The 27,122-nt window shown below is 36.6% G+C and overlaps 1 protein-coding gene, 2 non-coding genes and 1 pseudogene across 10 annotated transcripts in view; 1 reads left to right on the plus strand and 3 right to left on the minus strand.

Moving 5' to 3' along the window:
* Dmc1 (DNA meiotic recombinase 1) overlaps positions 1–27,122 on the minus strand; it is a 39,024-nt gene that overhangs the window by 5,287 nt on the left and 6,615 nt on the right. For 5 of the 8 annotated variants that reach the window (XM_020173335.2, XM_074084497.1, XM_074084495.1 and 2 more), the window contains 9 exons: positions 26,872–26,954; positions 21,923–21,975; positions 19,880–19,921; positions 18,791–18,863; positions 15,950–16,041; positions 15,180–15,253; positions 14,940–15,054; positions 14,025–14,085; positions 1,003–1,119 (listed from right to left, as the gene is read on the minus strand). In XM_020173335.2, coding sequence (XP_020028924.2) covers positions 1,003–1,119; positions 14,025–14,085; positions 14,940–15,054; positions 15,180–15,253; positions 15,950–16,041; positions 18,791–18,863; positions 19,880–19,921; positions 21,923–21,975; positions 26,872–26,954 — 710 coding nt within the window. Of the gene's footprint in view, positions 1–1,002; positions 1,120–9,585; positions 10,226–14,024; positions 14,086–14,939; positions 15,055–15,179; positions 15,254–15,949; positions 16,042–18,790; positions 18,864–19,879; positions 19,922–21,922; positions 21,976–26,871; positions 26,955–27,122 lie in introns of those variants that run through there. The other 3 variants (XM_074084500.1, XM_074084496.1, XM_074084498.1) reach the window with 3 other exon arrangements.
* On the minus strand, positions 7,606–7,712 carry LOC141426014 (U6 spliceosomal RNA). Its single transcript, XR_012451128.1, has one exon. It is a non-coding gene; the product is annotated as a U6 spliceosomal RNA (small nuclear RNA).
* On the minus strand, positions 20,168–20,265 carry LOC141410515 (U6 spliceosomal RNA; annotated as a pseudogene).
* LOC141410590 (small nucleolar RNA SNORA42/SNORA80 family) lies at positions 22,900–23,034 on the plus strand. The gene has a single exon (XR_012435430.1). It is a non-coding gene; the product is annotated as a small nucleolar RNA SNORA42/SNORA80 family (small nucleolar RNA).

Below are 27,122 nucleotides of genomic sequence, written 5' to 3' on the forward strand. Positions count from 1 at the left end.
TGGTGAAAAGCATCTTAGATAGATGGGGAACTGACAATTCAATATTCAGTGTCAATACATTTTAAGTATTGTGGTTCATAGCAAAACCCAGACTAAGAGCTCATCTGGTTTCTTCTGCATTGCTTTTCCCTCCATAGGGGAAAGAGTTACTACAAGTCTTTGCCTTACTGCGTGGGGTTGGTAAACATAAACATTGCATATCTATTAAGTCTCAGGATATAGTGGTGAGCCAGTGTCTCTACCCTCAGGACTACTTATCTACAGGGATGACATATGCTGCACAAATCATTACAGATGAATGAGTGTAAGCTCCACATTTTGTTCACTGTTTTATTCTAAAAAACCAGAACTGCTGACATGTGGTAGTTTCCCTATAAAAATTTATTATTATTTTTAATTCTTAAGTAAAGTACTGTGAGAGAAAAGTGTGTCAATGGCATATTGAGTATAGCCTGGACTATAAGGGTTAGATAAAGGTTCCTTGAGAAAGTGGTGTTTAATTAATTAACTAAATTTATTTATAGAAAGGATCTTGTTATTATGTGCTTCAAGCTGGTCTCAAACTCGTGATCTTCCTGCCTCAGACTCCTGAGTGCCAGAATTGGATGTGTGTGCCACCATGCCTGGCTTGAGAAAGCAACATTTAAATTGAAATCCAAAAGGCATATGCCTTTAACCTGGCAAAGAGAAAGGAGAAGGAAATATTCCCTTACTTTGCACTTCCCCTGCACCTACTACCCTGTAATTGGAATTGGTGTGATTTCATTATCTAGTTTCATCTTCTGCTTTGAAAGGTCAGAGACCAAGTAGATGTGTCAATAGAATCCCTGACTCCTTAGTACCTAGCACACACTAGGGATTTCCCAATCAACTGCATCACTTTTGAGAAGGAAATCCAAAGACATAATATCTGCCAGTGGAATAATTATAGCCTCTCAGGAGTGGCCATTTTGTTTAAAACCATATGTACAAGAATCTGATGAAGAATAAGAGAATGTTTACCTGTCATAAATCTTGGCAATTCTTAGCTCTCCTCTTCCCTTTCGCAAACTTACTCTTGTAGTTGAAGCATGAGCCAGAATGTGTCCTCCAATGGGTTTTTTGGGGTCTGCCTGGAAGCTGAATCAATAAAATACCTTTTCAGATTTCATGATATGAACTATATATAGCAATACTTGTAATGACAAGGCAACTTCTCCATGGAGGATGGCCAGGGATTGAGCAGATGTGTATCCTAAATGAGTAGAGTGGCTCATTAATAAAATGTGGAGTGGGTTGAGGTCTGGAGCTGCGATACACCTCATGACCATATAGCTTAGGATTCTGAGACTCCTATGATAAACAGTTCATGTTTTGTTTTACTTTTTAAAAGAAATCATTATTGGTCAGGTATGGTGGTACATGCCTGTACTTCCAGCTGCTTGGGAGGTGAAGATGAGAATCGTGGTTTGAGGCCACCTCAGGGCCGGTGTGGGGGAAAGTGAAACTCCATGTCAACAAATAAGCTGGGTGTGGTGGTGCACATCTATAATTATAGCTATGTGGAGGTATAGGTAGGAGGACTGTGGTTCAAAGCCAGACCTAGCACAAGGCTTGAGTTCAAACCCCAGTACTACCCCCCCCAAAAAAAAAAGAAAGAAAAGAAATTACTAGGGAAAAGCACAAATAAAACTATTCATTGCTCAGGATAACTCTTTAGGGGGTCAAGAAAATTTCTACTTTCAAAATATGAAAACTAGGGCTGGGATGTAGCTCGGTGGTATAGCACTTGCCTAGCATGCATGAGGCCCTGGCTTTGATCCCAGCACCAAAAAAAGAAAAGACAAAAAAAATATGAAAACTAGATTTATTTATTTATTTATTTATTCCCTCATTCATCAGAAATATTAAAGGCCTATAATGTCTAATGAATAATGATTACCCAAACTTTCTCCATGATGCCTTGTAAACAAAAGCGAATTGAGAAGCTCCTTCTTTCCTTCCTTTTTCTTCTTTATCCCCAGTGGTAGATATTAAACCCAGGACCTCACACATTAGGCAATTGCTCTACCGCTGAGTTATGTCCACAGAGCAGAGAACTTCTTTCTTATTAACTGTATGATGGAATCCTTCAATGTTGTGGTTATGAATCTGCAGTGAGAACTATCTGGGAAATATCTTTGTCCTTATCACATTGCCTAAAGTTTATTCCCCTAAATATGGATATTTAATGGTAAACTGTTTGCATGCATGAGGCCCAGTAGAGAAAACAAAAAGGTAAGCTTTTACTACATCTGATCATGAGAATTTAAAAATTATGATGGCAAGGAAGTTACAAATACTATTATACTCATCTTGAGAGACATAAACTCATGAGGGGACAATCACTCACATGGTAAGAACTGAACATTTCTTAATAACCCTAATGGCTAGTCCTTCAAAAAGAAAAGCCTAGCTTCAAAAACCCTCAACAAAATATTGATAAATTGAATCCAGCAGCATATTAAAAGGAGTATACAGTATGACCATGTAGGATTTATCCCAGGAATCCAAGGGTTATTTATTTCAACATGAATAACCAAAAATGTACCATATTAATAGAGTAAAGGATAAAAACCTAAGATGATCATTACAATTGGTACAGAAGGAAACCTAGACTTAGAAATAATAAAGTGAACTGAGCATAAACTTAACACGCTATAACTGATGAAAAAAACTGTGATATAGCATAAGAGCTTCAATTCAAATTGTGCCTGTTCCATGTGGCTTGATGTAGTAAGGATGCAGCTGACTGATGTGAGGTTAAATATGTAGTTTGCAGGTTGGTGGAATAAGAAGTTCTACAGTAAAAGAGTCTGTTGATACAAACTGCTGCTTGATTAAATAGTTCAGAGGTTAGGACCAGAAAATCCCTGGTTGGGGTTGTATGTGATTGGTTAAGATTCAAACATGGGGACAAAAAGATAGTTTTGAATGAAACACTATCAAGAGGCAGCAGGAGCTGGGTGCCAGTGGCTCAAGCCTGTCATCCTAGCTACTCAGAAGGCAGAGATCGGGAGGATTGCAGTTTGAAGCCAGCCTGAGCAAACAGTTTGCAAGACCCTATCTCAAAAAAATCCTTCACAAAAAAAGAGTTGGTGGAATGGCTCAAGGTGTAGGCCCTGATTTTAAGCTCCAATACCACAAACACACACACACACAAAGGCAGCAGGTAGATAGTGAAGGCTAACTACAGTTAAGAAATCAGAAGGTGGACAGTACAGTAAAGCAATAAAGCCATTTCAGCTGGATGAACCAGTGATAAAGGTGAGTTGTCTCTACGGTGCTTACAGATCAATGCCACTCTTTTCAATGGAGTGCCTCTGAACTTTCCAGATTGCTCTATCTGTGGGTGGTTCTTCATGATATTCCAAGAATAGCTCTACAGAGATGAATTGCTTGAGGCCCTTATGGTATTTTCAACTGGGCTGTGAACTCTAACTTGCAAACAATGATTTGTGCTTCTCTAATACACTTTTAACGTTCTGCCTTTAGTGCTATTATTTACTCGCTTCTCGTATTCCTCCTGAGTCCTCTCCTATTTCCTATGAATGAAGCACCTTAAGAGCAGAGGACATTGCACTTAGTGTTATAGCAACCAGCTACACAGTCAGTGCTCAAAAATGTTTTCTGCACTTAAGATATGAAATCTACAAAATTCCAAAGAGAATATCGAACTGCAGGAAGATTAGCACTTCCACAGAAGTTACATAAAAGTAAAATTGAGACCAGATGTCAATTTCTATTAACAGGAGGTAAGGTGGAATAGTTAGGATTAGCTAAATGCACAGAAAGATTATTAACTATATAATAATATAATAATAACATATATTATTAACTATATTTTTGCTTCTCACAAAAGCAAAAATACATACTACCTATGTACCTACTATCTAATCTCTCTCTGCATCTCTCTGACCAGGGTGTTACTATGTAACCTAGGGTGGCCTCCATTTTCCTACCTCACCCTATTGAAAACTGGGATTATAGGCCTGAACCACCATGTCCAGCCAGATGCTCTCTCAGTATTATTAAATTAATCTCCTACATGACATGGGTGGCTTCACTTCTTCCACAAACCTTCAAGTCCTCTCCTTAGGCCCCATTCTTGTTCCCTCACTTTGAATGACACTGCCTACTCCTTCATGAAGAAAATAATGGTCCTCAAGGAGAAGCTCCTTTACCTTCCTCTTCCTTGTATCCTCCACTGCTACAGTTTAGATGTTAAATGTCCCCCAAAGGAGGAGTACTCTTGGTTCCCAGAGTATCACTATTGGGAGGCAGTGAAACCTTTAAGAAGTGGGGCTGAATGGAGGTCTTTAGGTCATTCGGGGCATGCCCTTGAAGAAGATTTTTAGATCCCAGTTCTTTCCTTTTTCTCTCTTTTGCTTCCCAGCCATAAAGATGGTGGTTTTGCTCCACCATGTGCTCCCTGTCATTGCCATTTGGCACCCCTACTAGAGGCCAAAAAGCAATGATGGGTCTGTCTGATTATGGACTATAACTTCTAAAACTGTGAGACAAAAAACTCTTTTCTCTTTTAAAATTTATTATCTCAGATAATTGTTATAATAATGGAAAGCTACCACACCACCTCCATATGTATCTACAGTTGTACTCATTTTTCCCTCCTTACCTCTCAATTTTTTTTATTTTAGTAAGTCTTCTTACATCTGGATGCCTTTGCATACTACTGCCTCTGAAATGAAAGACTTTTTCCTTACTGGGTTTGCTCATGCAGTTCCTACTTATCCCTCAAGAGTCATCCCTTCTACAACCCCTTGCCTGATCTCCTGCCTTTCTGTGGTTCCCTGCCAGAGTCTGTAATCCTCTATTAAAGTATACTCCAGGCCACAAGGTTCAGTTCAGTGGTACAGCACTTGCCTAGCATGTGTGAGTCCCTGGGTTTGATCCCTAGCATGGTAAAAGGAAAAAAAAGTATATTCATTGTTATCTTAAATTCATGAGACTCACTCCTGTTATACTCTCAAGTCCTATTCTTCATAAGACCAGTGCCTATAATGTGGAAGATCCCTCATTAATATTGTAGAATGAACACAATGAAGACAATTTGACTGTTCCTGATGTAGGTCTTTCTAGACACAGAATTGTGACATATCTTCAAAGAAGTTGTAAATCAAGGAACTTTTGAAGGGTGTTCTAACAGATAGACAAATATAAAAAGAGACAGATTCCCCCAGGTGAAGTTATTCCCCATCCCCCAGTCATTATAGATAAACTATACAAGAGCAAGATGGGGCTTCTAGATGAACAGTCATGATTTGTTTCTTAGCAGACTACTGTTTGCTGTTACTCTTGTGATACCCTATGCACCAGAGGAAATAGTGTCTATTTAGGTAAACAGCCAGAACACTAAGGATATCATCTCTAAAAGAAGATGAACTATACAGGGAAGTAAACTATAGGATTTGCGAAAGGGCTAAGAAAACATGTAGGAAAGACATTCATTAGAGAGACAAAAGGGTTATAAAAAATGACTCAGAAACTAAGAGGTTATATTTAATCAAAATAGACTATAACATAGCATAACACCTAAGCCTTGACAAAATTTCAAGCCAAGTGAAATTTTATTTCCTTTGGCAGGATTTGATATAGAATTTATGGCTGTTAGCATTTCTTATAGATCATCAATACTTTCACAACTTAATAAAAGATATAGATTTCCCTCCAGCAAAATGCATAAAATTTTCAAGTTTAGGAGAGTCATGAACCTCCTTTCTAATATACATGAATATTAACTATATATTGAGTCTTTACTATGCTGCAGATATTATTTTAAGTCATTATTGTTAATTACTTTCCTTTGTCTAGATTCCTTATTCAGTAAATAATTATGGATTAAAATTTTGGATTCCATAAATATTATGTGTTTAGTTTAAATGAATGCAGGTTGTCTATAAAGACAACTTAACTATGCAAATTGTTATTAAGTAATAAATAGAAACCAAGATAAATCTACAAACTCTACTGGACAATTCATATACTAAGCAGTTCTTGCTTTTGCAGTATGAGACCGAGTGAGTGAGTGTTTTCTTGCCATGAATTCTAGTCCTCTCCTCAAGATCAGCTGCTTATTGCCTCAGGGACCCGGGGAATGTTGATTCTGGCTGCAAATGTGGGAGGGATGAAGTGCGGAACAGAGAGAAGAAGAGTGCAAAGTAACCTCCAGAAGCAGCCAGCCTCAACAGTGGAGGAGAGGACATTAGTCTTTAACAATGCTTCAAGGTCAGCAATAACTTCAGGAAAATCCTCCTCAACAGTTCTCTTTAACTCCTCATGCCCATGGTACAGTTGGGGGGGACTTGCCAGCAATCACAACCTCCTTCCCAGAGTTCCTTTGATTGAGTGGGATAAGAATGAGAATGGTGCTGGACCCTCATTGCCAGGACTGAGGGGGAAAGTTGTTCACCTCTGCTAGATCTTGCATTGCTGAGCCCTTACTTTTGCAGTATGAGGACTCCAACCTCTGACTGTCAGATCATCACATCAGGTGGTCAGTTTTCTATTGATGGGACCTATTTTGTGTCTCTTAATCATTCTGGAATGCTGAATTAATCATTTGTTCTCAACTTTTGTGTGCTCTTAAAATCAGCTTTATTGTAAGCAAATCCATATCTACTGTAAAAGATTGGATATGGTAAAAAAATAAATAAATCTTTGACAAATCAAAACAAACAAACAAAAACAAGTCCAGATTCTAGGGCCCGGCTTGGTTTTTCATGCCTATAATTACAGCTACTCGGAAAGTGGAGGTAGGAGGATGACAGTTTCAGGTCAGTTCATGCAAAGTTAGCCTGAGACCCTATCTGAAAAACAAACTAAAAGCAAAGGGCTGAGGAATGATGAGCGCTTGCCTAGCAAACATGAGGCCCTGAACTCAATCCTCAGTACAACAAAAATAAATCAATGAAGTAAAAATTGGATTCCAATAGAGGTCTTCTTACAGGGAAAGAGCACACTGGTCAAATGTAGTCACAGTTTTAGTTATCAATAGGCTGGTCCTCTGGTTTCCCACTGACTCATGAGCTTGAATAAGTCTGACCTAAGAGATGGATTGATTTTATATAGGCTGACCAGCCAGACCTGTGCCTACAAAGCATATGCCTATAGTTCATCAGAGTAATAGCTATATCCATGCAAAGCCTCTCAGGTGACAGCATGTAAGCCTTTCCTCAGGCATACATAGCCCTGATGTACTGTATGGTATATGAGCTTTATATTTAGACCTGAGTTCAAATTCTGGCTTATCTGTTATGTGACCTCAGAAAAATTACTTAAACATTCTAAGTCTCTGTTTCTTTGTTTTAAATGGTGAATAATAAGTGTACCTATCTGGTAGGACAGCTGTAAGAATAAGATAAAATAATTCAGGTAAAACAGCCCAGTGGTTACAATTATGATTATTATTTATCTGATTTCTTAATCCTGACTCCAATATCTATTATCTATTTACCCTGAATTAGTTCTTTTATGAACTTCAGTTTCTTTCATGGCAAAATGGGAATAAAAAGATCTTACCTTTTAGGGCTGTTGTGAGGACTCAAGTATTTTTTTTACCTCTTTTTAAAAAATATAGAATGCTTCATGAATTTGTGTGTCATCCTTGTGCAAGGGCTATGCTAATCTTCTTTGTATTGTTCTAATTTTAGTATATGTGCTGCCTAAGTAAGCACTCAAGAAATGTTTAATAAAACTCATTTGGAATCTACTATGCTAAGAACTATACCTGGTCATTTATATACATTAACTCTACTCTGACTGCAATCATGGCACATAAGAGATCCTTAATAAATGGAAACTATCATCATTTAAGTGATTCTAATTAAACAGTTAATCTTTCAATGAAATGTAGACCAAAAAAGTTTTCTTAAAGTGTTTTTGAACATCTTGACTATTCTAGAAGTTATTACTAAGACTTGAGGTGATGTACAAGAAGGTGTAATAGTACTATGCATCCTTTTAGAGGGCTTTAATTTACTTCTATTTCTGACCAAGTTAAAACAGCATCAGAAAGCCACCCACATTCCTCTTATAGCCTATTCTCTTATTTTCCCTTTTTTTACATTTTCTTCTCCCCTTCTTTCCTCCTTTTCTCAGGAAACTGGGGAGAATAGTGAGGAGGAGAAAGAGATGGGGGTGGATATTAGGACTAAAGAAGGACTGAGAGAAATTATTATTCATTTCTCCTACTCTGGTTGAAAAGGATATGTATACTGTATCATTGTGGGTAGGACCCAAATAGCCTGGCCTCTCAACTTTGAATTAGGATGCTGGGATCATGAAGTATAGTTATTGGATTGGGACAGAATGGGGCAGTGAGACTAAAGGAGCATCAACTTTGAAGTAGAAGATACATAAATCCAAATCTTGACTTCCCTGTTTTTTAATTGTGTGACTGGGCAAGTAGTGAGTACTCTGAGCCTCCATTCCCACCTCTATAAATTACCCATCTCAAGTTCTGGTTGGAGTGTGGACCCTATGAGGTATTGGAAAAGGCAAGCCTGAGGGGCAACAGGAACACCTGGTACTTCTGCCTTGTGAGGGACAAACCTATAGATGGGATTTTTGAGAGGGGTCTATTGAGGAGAGAAGGGCTGAATAAACTAGAATGAGGGTGAGGCTCTGAGATTAGGAGAACGTGGGGAGAAAAGAGTGCTGCCAAAAGAGAAGAATTTCTGGGAAAGAGAATGGATAGTTTCTTTTAAAAAGTATATTTAAGAAGTTTTATTAAGTAATGCTTTCCTTCCGTGTGCTCCCAAAATATGCAAAAAATCTATAGTTTTCTTCAACATTTTGAAGATGGAATTCTGTTTCAGGGTGGGATGGGGTGGTGAGGATGCAATCACATGTTGAGATTAGCTTCATAGAAAGTTCAGGGAGGCCAGAGGAGGCTAAGTTACATCAGGGTTAGTGACAGTTACATAAGATGATGCATAAAAACACCCGCACATCAATAAATGTATGTCTGTTAATTTTGGATAGAAGGGAATGAGGTTCAAAAAGTCTAAATGTGTTGCAGAAAGTCATCATACTAGTGGCCCTGGTTTATTGCTTTTTTTCCTCTAAGCATACTGCCTCCTAATTTATGCTAATGATGTTAAGTCATTAGGAGATATCCTTAGAGAATAAATTGTACATTTGTAAGACTGCAAATGTTCTAAGATGACATCCTCATGATCTTATTTATTGCTCAGAGCATTATTTGCCCTGGTGTGCAGTTTCCCAGGCTGATGCTTTGACTTGTTATCTCTAGGCTTCTAGATCCTTCTGGATCCTTCCAGTCCTAAAGTCTGTATCTGTAGCCTCGTCTAGGAGTTGCTGCTCTGCTGTATCATACGGCTGCTCTCGCCTCTATAATTTTGTTCCTTTTTAATACGATGTGCCATCAAGTATAATGCATGGGATATAAGCCTCAATTATTGTCAGTGTACTTGAGGACTCATACCAATTATAGTGGTATTTCTCTGACAGGCCTGGGCAAGCTGCAGCTTGGAGTTCCTCAACACAGAGAAACAAAGATATTTTCTTTATGGGAGGTTTTCTAATAGCATTTGAATTCCTTTAGTTTGAAATTGTCCTTATTTTTTTTCTTTAGATGTAGTAATTTCTGTGCTTTACATGAAGACATGTATTTAATCTGTACTATTATAATTTAATATACTTTAGAACATACTAATTATAGTGAACCTTGTTTCCTTACAACTTGGCTAGGTGGAAGAGATGTTTTACTGCAGACTTACTCAGTAAAAATACAAGTCTTTGTTATCTTCTCTGGCTCTCTACTTAGCTCTCTTCTTTATAAATCTCCTCCTCTTTCTGACTCTCCAATTATTTTCTTTCTGTCACCTCTCTATTTCTCCTTTCATTGTCTTATGGGAGTAAATTCAAAATGGTTTTACTCTTCTTGAAACTTTCTACAAATATAAGAAAAAGAACCCCCTATCTGATCTAATTTCCACTGATTTATTTTGCCTTGTAACTCCAGAGTGACAGTTTTGGTCTCTTTGATGTTCCCTCCCCACACCTGAAGAAAGAACATTGCTCTTTAACTTGTACTGTTTTATTTGAATGCAACCCACTTCCTCCCTCTAAGCCAATGAGTCATTTTCTCTTTTTAAAGCAAGCTTTGAAAATCTTCCATTCCTCTTCAGTTTAAAATTATTCTCTTTGTGAAGTACTTCATGTCCTGTGTATGAAAGATCCCATAAGACAGAAGATTGCCTTAAGCACTCAAGGATTACACTACAGATAATGTGCACTATACCAAGACTTTAAAATGTTGAGTTTAATGGCTAAATGGATACCACTTATATTTCTTCTGTTTGGAGGCAAAGATTTTTGTCTCTTTTGTTCACTAGTGAATTCCCAGAATCTCATTACATAGAATTTCTGTAAAATATTTGATTTAAAGAATTTTTCTCTCCCTCAAAAAAATTTTTTTAATGCTAGGGATTGAATAAGCACATACCCTACCACTGAGCTATAACATTAGTCCCCTTCCTCAATGTTTTTAACTTGCTTAATACCATTTGTGTGGGCCATGTGCCGGTGGCTCACACCTGTCATCCTAGCTACTTGGGAGGCAGACACCAAGAGGATTGAAGTTCAAGGACAGCCCAGGAAAATAGTTTGAGAGAACCCCATCTCCAAAATAACCAGAGCAAAATGGACTACAGGTGTGGCTCAAGCAGGAGAGTGCCTTCTTTGCAAGTGCAAACTTCTAAGTTTAAACCCCCATTTGAAAACAAACAAAAAATTGGTAGTTGATATTTTTTCACATTGGAATCTCCTGTCATTAAGTAAAAAATGCTCATAAAAGGTATTAGAAAAGTGAAAGATAAACCAAACTGCAGAAGATGCAGCAATACTATTAGAGTAAGTTTAGAAAATGCCTAAAGAGAGACACATTCAATTTCGCACACTTTACAGAATTTCTATTACTGTATCAAGTATCTTCTAGTATACACACATATGCACATACCCACAACACATGACTCATTTTACCTACTTCATAATGTATTGTTTTGGGTGGGTTTTTTGTTTTGTTTTGTTTTTTGGTGATACTGTATTGGGGTTTGAACTCAGGGCCTCACACTTGCTAGGCAAGCACTTTACCACTTGAGCCAGGCCCCCAGTCCTTTCTGCATTAGTTATTTTTAAGACAGGGACTCGCATTTTTTGCCCATGTGAGCCTGGACTATGATCCACCTATTTATACCTCCTGAGTAGCTGGGATGACATATACATAACACCACAGAGAACTTTTTTGTTGAGATGGGATCTTGTTAACTTTTTTGCTGGGCTGGTCTCTTGAATAGGTAGGATTACAGGCACAAGCCACCACGTCTGGCCCACTTTGGTTTTAAAGTAATATCACTTGTATTGCAACCATCAAGGCAATAATTTAAGCAAGACTCTTCAATGAATATTAAAACAAATAGTGAAAGCTTACTGTAGGACCAGATGTTCATACAGTCTTAAAGTCCACAAATTACCTTATTATTTCCAAAAGGAATTTTTGTCTTTTACAATGAAGAAATCTCACTAATACCATCTTTTTTTTTTTTTTTTGGTGGGACTGGGGTTTGAACTCAGGGCTTTGCACTTACAAAGCAGGTGTTCTACCACTTGAGCCATACCTGCAGTCTATTTTGCTCCTGTTATTTTGGAGATAGGGGTCTCTCAAACGATGTGCCTAGGCTAGCCTCAAACTGTATCCCTCCCAATCTCAGCCTCCCAAGTAGCTAGGATTACAGATGTGAGCCACCAGTGTCCGGCCATTAATACCACCTTAATTACCTGGTCAAACTTATATTCTAATAATGGACAAATTGCCATCATGTGCCTCCTGACATGTTATATTGAGAAGGCTATGATTCCACATATGTAGTTTTCTTTTCTAAAGTGTCTTAAATAATCCTAGCTACTAAGGAGGTGGATCATGGTTGGAGGTCAGCCTGGAGAAAAAGTTCTCTGAGCTCCCATCTCAACCAATAAAAGCTGGGCACAGTAGAACACACCTGTCGTTCCAGCGATGTAGGAAGCATAAATAGGAGGATCACAATCCAGGCCAGCCTAAGCATAAATGGAGACCCTATACAAAAAATAACTAAAACAAAAAGGTCTGGGGACATGGCACAAGTGGTAAAGCACCTACCTAGCAAGCATAAGGGCCTGAGTTCAAATCCCAGTACTATCAAATAAAAAAAGTGTTTTACATTTTATATAATGGGAAAAATCAACTCCAAACTGAGGAACATTGCAAAACATGTGGCCTGCTATTTTGCATCAAACCTAATGATTACGATTATAATGTGATTACAACAACAATAACACATTAATGTCATAAAAATCTAATAAAATTTGAGGAGGTATTCTGATTAAAGGAGACTAAACTGGTCCTCCACTGATCCTAAATTGAAAGCAAAACAAAACCTCCTAACAATTGTAAAGGACATTATCAGAAAGATTGCAGACACTTGAATACAACTCAGATTAGATAGTACTGTTATACTGATGTTAAATTTACTGAATGCAGTAATTCTGTTGTGGTTCTATAGGAGAATATTTTTGTTCCTAGAAAAGATATGCTGAAGTATTAAGAGGTGAGGTTTCATGGTGTCTGCAAATAATTCTCAATGATCAGAAAAGAAAAAAAAACACCTCCTAAATGGTTCACATAAAAAATTCTATATGTATGAATGAATATGTGTTTGTATGGATAGACAGAGATTTTATGGATACACACACCAGCACACACACATACTCATGAGAGAGAGAGAGAGAGAGTGTGCAACTGTGACAAATCAGTAATTGATGAACCTAGGTAAATGATGTATGTGTATTCATTGTACTCATCTTGCAACTATTCTCTGGTTAAAGAGTTTCCTAAATAAAAAGTTGCATTCAAAATCTTTTAAAAATTGGGCTGGGGATGTGATTCAAGTAATAGAGTGCCTGCCTAGCAAATATGAGGTCCTAAGTTTAAAACCCCTATAGTGTCAAAAAGAAAGAAAGAAAGAAAAATCTTTAAAAAGTCATTATCATGAATTCGTTATTTTATTGTGTACTGAGACCCATAATGCTCAACATTTTGGATGGTGACAACAAATTTTCCTGTCAATTGTTTGCTTTTCCTATCCTGTTTTAGGTCTCTTTACCTTTCTCTTCTCTGTCACCTTTCAAAGAGAGCCACTGTAGTTCTTTATGTGCACAAATACTTCAACAAATTTTTAATATGCCTCATATGGACTGAAATTCTGTTCCTCCAAGCAGGAGATTTCTCTCTAGGGCTTCTTTTATAAGTATCTCGTGTATATCATGATAGAAAGCCTGACTTTTTTGTTTTTAGGCTAGCAGCTTATCAGTGCAACAGATAGCATTCATGCATGTGGATCTTTTTCTTTTTCCTCCTTCTTTTGGTGGGACTGGGCTTCACATTTTCAAATCAGGTGCTTCCAAACCAGGTGTTCTACTGCTTGAGTACACCTCTAGCCCATTTTTCCCTGGTTATTTTGGGGGGTCTTGTGAACTATTTGCCTGGGATAGTCTAGGATCTTTTATTATTGCCCTCCCATATCCCTTTAATTTTAGACAAAACTGGAATCCCTAGTACTACTGAAAATGATTAAACCATTGCTTTATTCTGTAAAGAACTACAGAAAAGTAGATTCTGGATAACAAATGAGTGCTATTTACAATTAGAAAGTAATATACACTGTACATTAAAGTGATTTGTGATACATTTGTGCCCACACCAAGGCTGATTATTACTATTATTATTTTATTGGTATTCTGAGACAGGGTCATACCATGTAGCTCAGGTTGGCCTCAAATCTCTTGCCTCAGCCTCCCAAGTGTTGGGGTTAGAGGTGTGCACCATCATGCTCAGCTAAAAGCTGATTATTTTGAAATTATTTTGTTCTACATTCTAACCCTCTGGATATTTACCTCTGTGAAATACAAAAAAAGAATACTGGGCTTACGTCATAGTTGCTCCTGGATCGGCAGTCATTTGATTGGTCACAAAAACAGCCACATTATATTCTGCATCAAGAAATAAAATTAAGATGCTAAGAGAAGGACAATAAAAATATAAAAGTTCACTGCTTAGATTTTTGAGTTTAGCTTTTCATACTACTGTTGGGGAGGAATCTTGTCAAGGCAACTGTAGATGGGAAAAATAATGGAAACATATTGAGGAAAAGTGGCAAGTAAGTGAGAATAGAAAAAAATGCAGGGGCTGGTGGAGTGGCTCAAGCGGTAGAGTGCCTGCCTAGCAAGTGTGAAGCCCTGAGTTCAAAACCTCGGTGTCACCCCCCACCAAAAAAAACCCAAAGGCTGAATGTATTGAGAAGGATATTCCATTAACTTTATCATTTATCATGATGTGACTCTTTATACTGAAACTTTTTCATTTAAAAATATATCAGAGTTTAGGAATACTGCACCATGAATTTATAAACAAGATCATATTCCTATTTTGACAATAAAAATTAATTTAGTTATTATTTACATCAGAATCAATATTTTTACTTAAAAAAGAGTTGTAGTCCCATGGAAGTAACTGTATTATTTATTTATTTATTCGTTGGGTGGGACTGGGGTTTGAACTCAGGGCTTTGCACTTGTAAAGCAGGTACTCGCAAAGCAGGTATTCTACCACTTGAGTCACATCTTCAATCCATTTTGCTCTGGTTCTTTTGGAGATGGAATCTCATGAACTATTTGCCAGGCTGGCCTTGAAGTGCAATCCTCCCAATCACACCTACTAAGTTAGTAACTTTATTTTTTTTTAAATATTACCTTCTTTTTTTCTTTTGTTATCAGCAAAGGACACTAAGAAACACAATCATAGATGCTATTATGATAGTGCCATTTTATTTTATAAATCTACCTACCTTCTGAGATTTTTTGGAGTCGTGACAACATCTGGGCCAATTTTTGCTGCCGTTCAGCCAACTCCCCACGACCACTGAAGTCCACTCGAAAAAGTGCCATTATTGAATCAATGATCTGAACAGGATTAATATAAAAACAAATATGCATTTAGAAATGGAAGGAAGAAGTCAATTTAAATAGAATTAGTAGAAAAATATGCTAAACAGTTCTTTGAGTGAGCAATATTTTAAAGCTTATACCAATAACTTGAAGATGCCAGCTTCTTCATGGAACTTTGCTGCTACATAATCAAGTAGCTCCATCTGATGTTCACCTAATGGGATTTGCAGTAAGAAAATGTTAGAAAAACTAGAAGCAAAGGCTAAGGTTATTCACATCTTTGGGAGTCAGGCAAATAAGAGTCTTTGGTTTCTTTCTCCTCCCATCCCCAGCACTGGGGTCTGAACTCAGGTCTTGCACTTACTAGGAAGATGCACTACTGCTTGAGTTGCAACTCAAGCCCTTTTCACACTGGTCTTTTTTTTTTTTATTGGTGGTACTGTGGCTTGAACTCAGGGCCTCATGCTTGCTAGGCTTGCTATGCAGGTGCTCTACCACTGAAGCCATTCCACCAGCAGCATTGGTCATTTTTTGAGATAGGGTATCAGTTCATGCCTGAGCTGGACTCAAGCATACAAAGCAGGTGCTACCTTTCCTCAAAAGAATGTTGCTCTGGGGGTTAGAGGTATCCTTCAGTGGTAGAGCGCATAACTAGTGTGCACTTGGGTTCAACCCTCAGCACCACAGAAGAGTAAGGGGGTGGAAGAAGAACATTACTCTGCATTTCAAAGACTAAGAATAAGAAATTAATTTGAAGACACTATAGTACTTAAGAACTTAACTTAAAATTTTAGACCAATTTGGAAAAAAGTAAAATAAAACAAAAAAATAAAAATGTTGTTATCTCTCAAATAAATCAGTGCTGGCAACTTTACAATAACCCAAGCACCCAACTGCATGGGGCTCTTACTAGTATATGCACGTGCATAAAGTACATTGTCCAGTACTGCATCATGGTCTACATTGAATCGATCAGCAATGTCTCGAAGGCGATCTGGACGGCTGGAGTATGCCAAGATTAAGGATCCAATAAATCAATTAAAAAAAAAAAGATTTCAACTACTACTACAAAGTATACCTTAACTAAGTAACAAAGAGGCAAAACAGTATACAGAAGATGCTAGTAATCACTTAAAGTCTGACCAGATTTTAATTTTTGTAAATTCTATTTACATTAAATTACAGAAATGATGAGGAAGTAATGACTTTAAATATTAAATTATCAAATCTTTACAATAAGCTTCGTAGCTAATTGTTATGGCCTGTATTATATTGTACAGATGAGGACACTGACAAATAGATTAGGCAAATGATTTGGGATTATGTAGCAAAACAGTTAAAATAGAAAAACTAGAACTAGGGTTTGTGAGTCTCTTTTGTTCTCAGTTCTATAAAAATAGATCTATTCTAGAACAGCAATATCATGGAATTATAATTGAAGTCACTTCAAAATGAAGTGACTCTTCATCTTTTTAAAGTAAAATAGTTTAATATATAGTTAATCATGTGTTACAAACAAATGATAAATTTAACCACATAAACTAAAGGATCAAAAAGGTAACCTTAAAGGTCCAGAAGGAAATGATCAAACCCAGAGTTTTTGGCTTATATAGTATTTAAAATCTACCTTCTTCTAAAGGAAGCTTTTTAAATTGATAAATTTGTAGGAAGGCAAATTCGGTATACCTGCAAAGATGCTATTGAAGATACTTATAATCACTAATATCTATAAGCTATAAAGTGGCAATAAACATTTTATTCTTTGATGATCCTAATAATATGTCTAAAGTGAAATGAAGTAAAATAAAATGCATATCTTTGGTCTCACTTTGCTTTTGTTTATTCTGTTTACATAACACTATAACTTTTATTTTTTGGTGGTACTGTTGGGGTTTTTTTTGGTACTGTGGTTTGAACTTGGCTTCACTTGCTATGAAGGTGTTCTACTTCTTGAGTCACACCTCCAGACAGGTTCTAGGGTCTGAACTTAGGGCCTTGCCCATTTGAGGCAAGCACTCTACCACTGAGCTACATCTCTAGCCCTTATAAACTTATTTGTGACACATATAGTTTAATAAATGTTGATTTGTCTTTAGAATTTCCCAGCCATCTATATTCTAATGCACTCTTGACTTTAGAGCTTTTAGTGATAGCTACTGTGTTAATTATGTTTATGTTTACACAGCTGTGACCAAAATATCTGCGAGAACAACTTAAAGCAGGAAGAATTTCTTTTCCCTCATGGTTTCAGAGAGTTCAATGTATGGCTGCTTAGTCCCCTGTGATTAGGCAGAACATCCTGGTGGGAATGTTTGGAAGAGGAGGTTATTTACCTCATGGCAGACAGGAAGCACAGGGGGGAGAAAAAGATCAGGTATAATCTTCAAAGGCACACACCCCAATGAGCTACTCTCTCCAGCTAGGCTCCACCTCCTAGTTTCTAGAACCTTCCCAAACAGCTACCAGCTGGGGACCAAGTGTTCAACACATAAGCCTGTGGGGGTCATTTCATATTCAAACCTTAATAGCCACTAAAATAGTCCATTGATATTGAATATATCTAGTAGATATTTTTGATGGACAGGTCAAAGAAAATAGGAATTGGAAGAGACAATAAAAACATTTTTCATGTTAGTTTCTATAAAATCTGGATACTGAACTGGGGTGTAAAGTTGAGATTACACCTAAAAAAGGGAAATTCAAATCAATCTATAAACATTTACCAATTGCTATATGCAACTGCTTACCATTTTAAGCAATTATTAATGCAAAGCATTATGGAGGACATAAATCATAAAATAATACATATTCTCAGTTTTCTACCCTCTTGTAAGTTTTCTCCCCCCTGCTGGTCAATTCATCGTATCTCTGGCTCTACTCCTTTCTCAACATTTCTAGTTACCATCTGTGTAACTTCTATGCCTTATGTTAAACACCTTAAAATGAAACATTCCTTTCCCCTGAAACACGATCTCCTCAGTTCCATTATTATGCTCTCAGCATACACATAAAAACCAAGTGGTTTCTCAAACCTCTCTTTCCTTTGTCCACAAATACAGTCATTAAGTCCTATTAATTTTCCTCTCTAATGTTCCTTTATCCTTTTTATTCCTACTGCTTCCAACCTAGGTCGAGTTCTCATTATTTGCCCAGATTTTTGTAAAGCTATCCAATTGACATTCATCACCTGGTTTCAAAGCAACTTCATGGCTAAGACTTAAATCACCTTTCCAGTCTTGTATTCTGGATACCTCACACTTCAATCAAACTGGAATTTTATTTGAGACCTAAACAGCGTCTATCCTTTCTCCTTCTGTGCTTTCTCTCTCTTCATGCCTTTCATGTTATTTAAAGCCATGAGGTTGACTGAGTCAATGAGCTTCTATAGATAAGCAAAATCTTTAAGCAAAGAGGATTAAAAATATAAAACTGGGAGTGCAGCTCAAGTGGTAGAACATCTGCCTAGCAAGGGCAAGGCGCAGCCCTGAGTTCAAACCCCAGTACTACCACCAAAAAAAGAAAAAAAGTATGTATTTTGTTCATTTCATACTAAGCCCAAGCCCATGTGGAGAAGTAAAACCTTATTAAATAAGAAGTGATTTGAGAACTTCATCCTAATTGTTTTCTCCTTGGTTATTCTCATTATTGCTGGTTTATGAGATTATAAAAATGATGTATTTCAAACAAATTCTTTTGTTGTACCACTACTATATCACACTATGTTAGCAACTTATTTAAATAAAAGGGTTACAAAGTATTTTCTGTATCAATGAAGATAATCTTTCCTCCCGAGTAGCCACCTGTTCCTGGAAGTTGAGCTGTCACTAGGGAGCAATTAAAATTAATATTAATAGCAGTGAATAAACATTATACAAATGAATAAATAAACCTTTAATTTATTCTTATTGCAACTCTTTAATAAACTTAGCAAAGAATAATGATCCTTTAATTTCTAAACAACATGCTGTATTGTCATCTTATTAACCAATGGTGAAATAATAAGTGTTTTGCCAGGACAGAAATAATGGGAGATCTGTGTGAAACTCAGCTCTCCCAAAGAAATGGAAGCAGAATTTAAATATTACTAATTTTAAAGAAATAATCACAAATAATTTATGTTAGATAACTTAAGTTATCCTTTCATTAATGCATGTCAAAAATTTAAAAGTGTAGAACTTAACACTAAGGAGTTACTTTGTACCAGGTACCTTTATTATTTCATTTACTGTTCAAAACAATCCCAAGATGTGGCACTGTCACTATTTCTACATTACTGATAAAATTAGAGGGGTTAACTAAGTTGCCCAAGATCACACAGCTACTTATGGTAGAACCAAGACTGAGGCATTCTGATTCCAGAAGCTCCATTTAACTACTTTGCTATGCTCCTGCTACATAAGTAAAAGAAGTGTGAAAAAAGAGATCTTTGCTCATTCTGCTTTAGAAAAATTTGTTTTAATTTAGAAAAAAATTGTCTCTCTCAGGGCCAACTTTAATCCAGATTAAGTAGATTTTGTGTGATTCTTGTAAAAAAAAAGATAAAGAAAAGATGGAGTGGGAAAATTATGAGAGTGGATAGCCCTTGTACCTATGCACTCATAATCCACTTAACCTTGTCTCAGGTGTTCATAACAGCATCTTGAATATCACACATTCAAAAACTAGCTCTAGTATCTAAACAACCACAGGCATTGTTTACTTAGCTTCTCTGAACTTTATTTTCCTTGCAAGTTTGTTCAGATTACATGAGATTATGTAAAAGTGCCAGGTAGAGAGCAGATGTTGACTAAGTGAAAGTTATGATTATTACTGTTACATTATTGTTATCATGTGTCCTTACCACAGAGGGTGTGAGAGAGCTGAGTTTTTCCAGTACGAAATTCTGTAAAATACAGAAAAGGTAATTTAAAAAAACCGATTTATAGGTAGTGTTTAGATACTTTCATTTAAAAAATAGCTTCAGGGGCTAGGGACTAGGGTCATGATTCAAGTGGTAGAGCCTTGCCTCGCAAGCACGAGGACCTGAGTTCAAACCCCAGTACTGAAAAAAAAAAAAAGCCTCAGAATTACTGTTTTTCAACTATCAAATCTCACTCCTAAAGTACCTCTTTTTTTTTTTTCAATTTAAAAAAATATGCAACACTTCATGAATTTGCATGTCATCCTAACACAGGGGCCCTGCTAATCTTCTAAGTTTGAAATTTAGTATATGTGTAGCAGTAACTCTTGTATTACAAATGAGCTCTGTATGTATGAATACTAATAGTGAAAAAAACATTAAGGGTTTTTTTTTTTCACAGAACTGTCCTTTAGATGAAAATTAATTTATAACAAGTTTTCCATAGGAATTCTCACATAAATGAAAGTAAAGACCTCCATCACAGGGGAAGGACAGGCTGGGGTTCCCCCATTGACCTGGAATCCTCAAGGGGTAGCTGAAGAAATCTCAAACTGGCAGCATCTCTTAGTTACCAGCAGAAGCAAATTCTCTTCATAGTAAAACTTCCCTACTCATCTTTTTTTTTTTTTTTTTTGTGGTACTAGGGTTTGAATTCAGGGCCTACATCTTGAACCACTCCACCAGCCCTTTTCTGTATTGGGTTTTTTTGAGATAGGGTCTCACAAACTATTTGCCCAGGCTGGCTTCGAACTATGATCCTCCTGATCTCTGCCTCCTGAGTAGCCAGGATTTACAGGCATGAATCACTGGCACCCAGTTCCACTGTACTTTTGTATATTAAAATTAAGCAGTAGAGGAGCTGATACAGTAACCTTAAAATGACAGAGATCAATATGGGAAGGTGACCGGGAAGTAGTGAAGAGGTCAGGTAGAGATGAATCAATTTGGGTTGTAATACACTTGGGCATGGAAGCAATGCTAGGAATCTCTCTGTATAGCTATCCTTATCTCAACTTAGCAAAAATGCTGTCTTTTTTATTATTGCTTATGTCTACTCTTCAACAAAACTGGAGAAAAGGGCAGAACAGATTCTGCCTGGAAGCGAGGCGGTGGGAGGGGAGAGGGAGGGGGCAGGGGCATGGGGGAGAAATGGCCCAAACAATGTATGCACATATGAATAAATGAATTTTAAAAAATTAAGCAGTAAACGCACAAAAAAAGTAAATATACAAGGAGATAAGCCACCAGGACCGAGTCAACAGAAATGATGAAAAGCAGGTTTAGTTCCCAAAGTCAACTGAATCAATAACCACAAATCAGATTTTTAGTTCCCCAAGGACTAAAAATACTGAATTTTCAGATGTGGTATGTAATATAGCTATGTATGAATTGTTTTAAATATATGGAAGACATAATATAAGGGAAGAGAGATTCAAATCTCTATGTTCATGGAATATGCATTGTCAAGACATAAGATCAACCTCATTATTCAACTACCTTTTAAAGGAATAAGAGCACAAATTTTTTTTCTATAGTAATCAGATAAAAGGGTGAAAAAGGTCAAAAAGAACTATTTGTTGCAGGGCACTGGTGGCTCATGACTATAACCCTAGCTACTTGGGAGGCTGAGACTGGGAGAATCAAGGTTCAAGGCCAGCCTGGGCAAATAGTTCTTAAGACCCCATCTTTAAAATAACCAGAGCAAAATGGACTGGAGGCATGGCTGAAGTGGAAGAGTGGTTACTTTGCAAGCCTGAAGCCATGTTCAAACACCAGTCCCACCAAATAAAGAACTGTTAATGTTAGTATGTATTTTCATTGCCACTCAGAATGATCCTGTAGTCTAAAAAACTAAGCTTTCATTTTAAATTCCAACAACAGTAACTGATTTATGACTGTTTTAGTTATATATATATACATACACACACACACACACACACACACACATATAATTTTACATAAAAGCATTGAGGTTCTACCTACCTCCAAAAGCTTCTGTGATTGCCATGCTTTCAATTCCACCTCCTAGCAACTTACTGCAAGTAGATGTAAGCATTAGTAACAGGGATAGAGACAGAGGTATAGAGAAAGGAGAATTTGTATCATTATCTGTCTGTCTATCTATCCAACATGAACAGGAATCCTTGGCTGAACAAATGGCACTCAACCTGCTCAGATCACAGGTTCTACTGTGTATGGGCAGGTGGGTTAACAAAGCAATTTGTAAGCCTTGCTGCTCTTACTTGTGAATATCAATAGTAAATGAGCTAATAAGGCCTATGTCCTCTATTTTTTTGAACTGAATAATAATATACAATCTTAGGTTTTTTGTTTTGTTTTGTGGTACTGGGGATTGAACCCAGGGCCTTGTGCATGCTTGGGAAGCACTCTACCTGAGTTACATTTCCAGGCTAATGCTCTTAAGTTGTTAAGTGGGTTTTTCTAATTATGCAGGGACAATATTTCTAAAAGTCAAGTGAACATCCAATTTTTAATATGCTAGTGAATATATGAAAAACAGATATTAGGAGAATCCAGTGATCATCACCATGGTTGGCTTAACTCACATAAGCCAAATTTTATGAAGAATATGGAAGAACAGAAAATGCTCAAAGATGGTGTAGGTAATGCTAACAGAAGAATAACTTCCAGATTTGATAGCATATATTTAATTGGTAATTCAATGTTTTAGTGCATTTAATGTTCTTGATATGAAAGGAACAAAATTTAAGTCATGCTCTCATTCATTCATTCATTCATTGAATACAATAAATATTGTGTTAACTGTGCCAAGACCTAGAAGGAGCACTTTAAAAACCTTTGTAGTTTTGATTTGCATGTCTTTTGGGATGTCGTTATAAATCAGATGAAACCTTAAGAGAATAGATTTATATTTACCTAATTAAGAGAGAAATTTAAATGTAAATTTTGGAAGTTATCCACAAATTTAAGTGAGGGTAGCAGATTTTAATTAAGAAAAGAAAAATCTACCCCCTGTGCCTCTCATAATGTCACATGCCAGAGCAAACTGTAGCTCAGAACCACTGCCTGGCCTCTGCCTGTGGGCTGCTGGCACTGAAGTGGGTTGCACAGTGGAAAAGAAAAGAAAAGAAAAGAAAAAATCTAGACAATAACCTGCATGACTTGAATCTAAAGGACATGAGCTGAGAGATCATCCCATTTGGAAGCCAGGCCCTTAGAGATCTTTCAAGTCAGGTAATTATTACAGAGAGTTTTACTTGTCCCTCCTCATCTTAACGAAAACGACCCTGAGAACCTACAGCTCTGGAAAAGATCAGACAAATTTCTGGTTGATATGTAGTATCAATAAACTAAAAAAGAAACCCCAAAATTTTCATGGAAGGTACCCCAAATTATTTGGGAAAACTGTTTCCTTTGTGAAACTCAGGAAAATTTAGAATTAGGTATAGAAATAGTGTTTTTAAACCTAGGGAGAATTAAACAGGGATACAAATCAAACCCACAGATTACTATTTTCATAGTAAATTTGGCAATAATCTGTGCATATTTGGTATTTGAGAACTTTTAAAGTATAAGAGAATTTGGCTTTTTAAAAATAATAACAGAATATGCTCTGGAGAATTAAATGAAGTAGATCTGTAATTTTTAAGTTGACAACCAAGTTTATAAACAGTATCAGAATATTTACAGCTGGAGGAGTGGCTCAAGTGGTAGTGTGCCTGTCTAGGAAGTCTAGCAAGTGTGAGGCCCTGAGTTCAAACCCCAGTACTGCAAAAAAAAAAAAAAAATTTCTTCCTTTGGCTGGGAATGTGGCTCAAGTGGTAGAGCACATGCCTAGAAAGTACAGGGGCCTGAGTTCAAACCCCAGCTCTGCAAAAAAAAACAAACAAAACCAAGCCTGGGTAGTGAACATTTATAAGTACCTAAGTCTCACTATATATACTTCTAAGTTTATTAGATTTGAAAAACATATTTAAGTATTTGGGAAGACTTTTTCTTAGTAATTAGACAAAGTTCTTAAAGGAAATTATGAAAGTTGCCAGTACAAAAGAATGATTCCAGGTTTCCAGATAAAGTGCTGGTATAAGGACACACGTTTGGCAATGGCTATCTCAGCCACTAAGCTAACATCAATTCCTGTAATAGACTCCTGTAACCTTTGGATTTAAAACAGTTTCCACAGACTTCTTTATCTTTAAAAGACCTCTCCCCACCCCCCATGCCAACCCCTTGGATATACCTGTGGACTGCTAAGCTTGTGTACCCCAAACTATAATTCTCTGATATTTACAAATTAATTTATTTATTATATAGCACTTGTTTCTGTGAGTTTCTTTTTAGGTTGATGAAATACAGACTACTAAATGTATAAGTATGATTTAAAATGTTTAAGGGAATTTAATTAACCATATTATAAAAGTTCTCTTAGAATTTTCTAGATTTATAAATGGGCTTACAGCTTAAGGAAAGCTGCGTAACATTTCAATGTGTCAAAACATTATTTTAAAAAAATCTTTCTTTTCTGGACCCCAAAGCAAATATCAAGGACACCAGAAAACTCACAATGGCAGTAATAATTCTGCTAGTCCAAAGGTTCTTAACCCACCATGAGGTACTGTAACTAGAGAATATCAAGTTGTCACTGGAATCAAATGTTTTGTTGATCAACCTAATTTTGACCAATTTACCTTAGAGTAGGATTTCCCAAGAACTCTTGGCAAAAAAAAAAAATGTTCTGTGATTTTAAAAGTTTAGGAGCAGTGCTGAATTAAATAGGTGCTCTGTCCTAGGTGAATGTACACTGTCAATCTCTAAGAATATATAGTGTGCTATATTTCTCAAACTTACTTTATTCATTATGTGTTTATTCATCCTATAACTCAATAGATATTTGCTGAATACCACTTTATTTGGGGGGATAAAGCAAAGAACAAAAGAAACTGAAATCCTTTACCTCACAGAGCTTACATTCTAGTGGAAGATCAGAAAACAAATATAAGTAGGCTGGGTGCAAAGGCTCATGCCTGAAGTCCTATATACTCAGGAGGTAGAAGGATGGAGGCTAGTCTGGACAAAGAGTTAGCAAAATGCTATCTCGACCAATAGCTGGGTATGGTGGTACATGGCTGTCATCCCCAGGTATGCAGAAAGCATAATTAGGAGGATCATAATCCAGGCAAAACATGAGACCCTATCCCAATAATAAATAAAGCAAAAAGGGTGGGGGTGTGTGGCTCAAGTAGTAGAGTGTCTTGCTAACAAGAGTGAGGTCTTGAGTTCAATCCCCAGTACTACAAAAAAAAAAGAAGAAAAGAAATACAAATAAAGGTCTGGAAATGTAGCTCAGCATGTATGAGGCTCAAACCCATGTATATATTTATATATACGTATATTTATATTTTAGATGTATATTTCTATATATGTATTTAAGTAAAATATGTGGTAAGGTTCTAGTAATGGTGGTAAGAAAGAGTTGAATTCATATTCCTACTCTGTACATAAAAAGTATATATTGTATATTAATCTTTTAATACAGAAAATATCAAACATTAACAAAAACAGACAAAGGCAGTATAAAGAACCATCATGTACCTATCACTCAGCTTCAACAATAATCATCTATCAACACTGGGTCAATCGTTTTCATGTTAACCTCCAACCACTTCCTTCCCTTCTCATGTTATTTTAAGCATGTAATAGACAACATATCATTTCATCCTAAATATTTCAGTATTTATCTCTAAAAGATGCTCTCTCTCTCCCTGGTGCTAGGGATCAAACCCAGGGTTTGATGCCCCATATTACACAACTGCTTCTACCACTGAGCTACATGCCTAGTCCAGGACTCTCCTTTTTAACATAAATCACATAACCATTATTACATCTAAAAATTAGTAATTCCTCAATATCAACTGTCTTCCTAGGTAGTTCAATTTTCCAACAGTATCTTTTTTTTTTTTTGAGGTAGGGTCTACCTATGTTACTCTGTTATTCTCAAACTTATGGCATAGTGATACTTCTGTCTCAGTCTCCTAAGCAGCAGGGACTACAGGCACACACCATGACACATACTTTTATTTTTATATGTGTTTGAATCAGGACCTAGATAAGATATACATATTGTGATCAGTTTATACCTTTTAAGTCTCCTTTTACTGATCTCTATTTTTTTCTAGACTGTACTTTTTTTTTTTAGTACTGGGGTTTGAACTCAGGGCCTTGTGCTTGTTGGGCAGGTGCTCTACCACTTGAGCCATGCTGCCAGCCCCAGAGTCTATAGTTGTAATTTATTTATTGGAGAAATTGGGTAATTTGTTCTGACTAAACATAGTATGAAGGCAGAGCAGGAAGGATTTGGTTAACAGATTAGAGTTAGGTGAGAGGAGATGGAGGGGGAGGATGACAGCTAAATTTTAAGTTTAAGGATCAGGAAAAGGATCTGATGAGGGACCTGCAGGAGGAGAAGATTTGTAGCAAAGATGTGAAGTTTGGTTTCTGGACCTGTGAGATCTAGCTGCTTGTCCAAATGGATACAGATTTGACTATGAAATTATTTTTTCTTGCAGTATCTTATGAGGTCAGAGTTTTCAGGAAACTTTAAAGATCTGCTGCTTTTGTCCTAATTGCTCAAAGATTAATTCTAGCAGGGGCAAAAGCACATTGTAGTCAATTTCCACAGGGAAAATGATGATACATCTCAGGTAGCGCAAGACTACAAACAAAAAGGGATATTAAAACTGCCCCTGCTAAAGAGAAAGATCAATACAGGATTATTCTAAAATATTAAGTAATAACTGGTTTTTAAGTAAACCCAAAAGGCAAATTTTTTTTCATCTATGAAGAAAGGAAAGAAAAGTTAAACTTATCTTTAAAAAAGCATTTTAAAGATGCACTTAAAATGGCATTCCAAAGAGTGTGCTTAGTGATTATTAAAAATGTGAAATACATACTCAAATTCCTGGCTCCCAGTGGTGATATGGAAAACCATCTTCCTCTTCTCACTGTATTCAAATGCAGTTAAGAATCCTGGTTCCTACAGAAAGATAAAAGGACAGGTTAAAAAGGAGCATGAAATGATGGTTGGAATTTCAATACTGTCAAAAACTACATGCTTGATTATCAAGATCATTTTTTGGTATATGCTATCGTTGCCTTATCTTTAGAAGCAATACCAGATTTCATAGTTAAAAACAGACTTTAG

Source organism: Castor canadensis, chromosome 8 (assembly GCF_047511655.1).
Source record: "Castor canadensis chromosome 8, mCasCan1.hap1v2, whole genome shotgun sequence".
Taxonomy (NCBI): domain Eukaryota; kingdom Metazoa; phylum Chordata; class Mammalia; order Rodentia; family Castoridae; genus Castor; species Castor canadensis.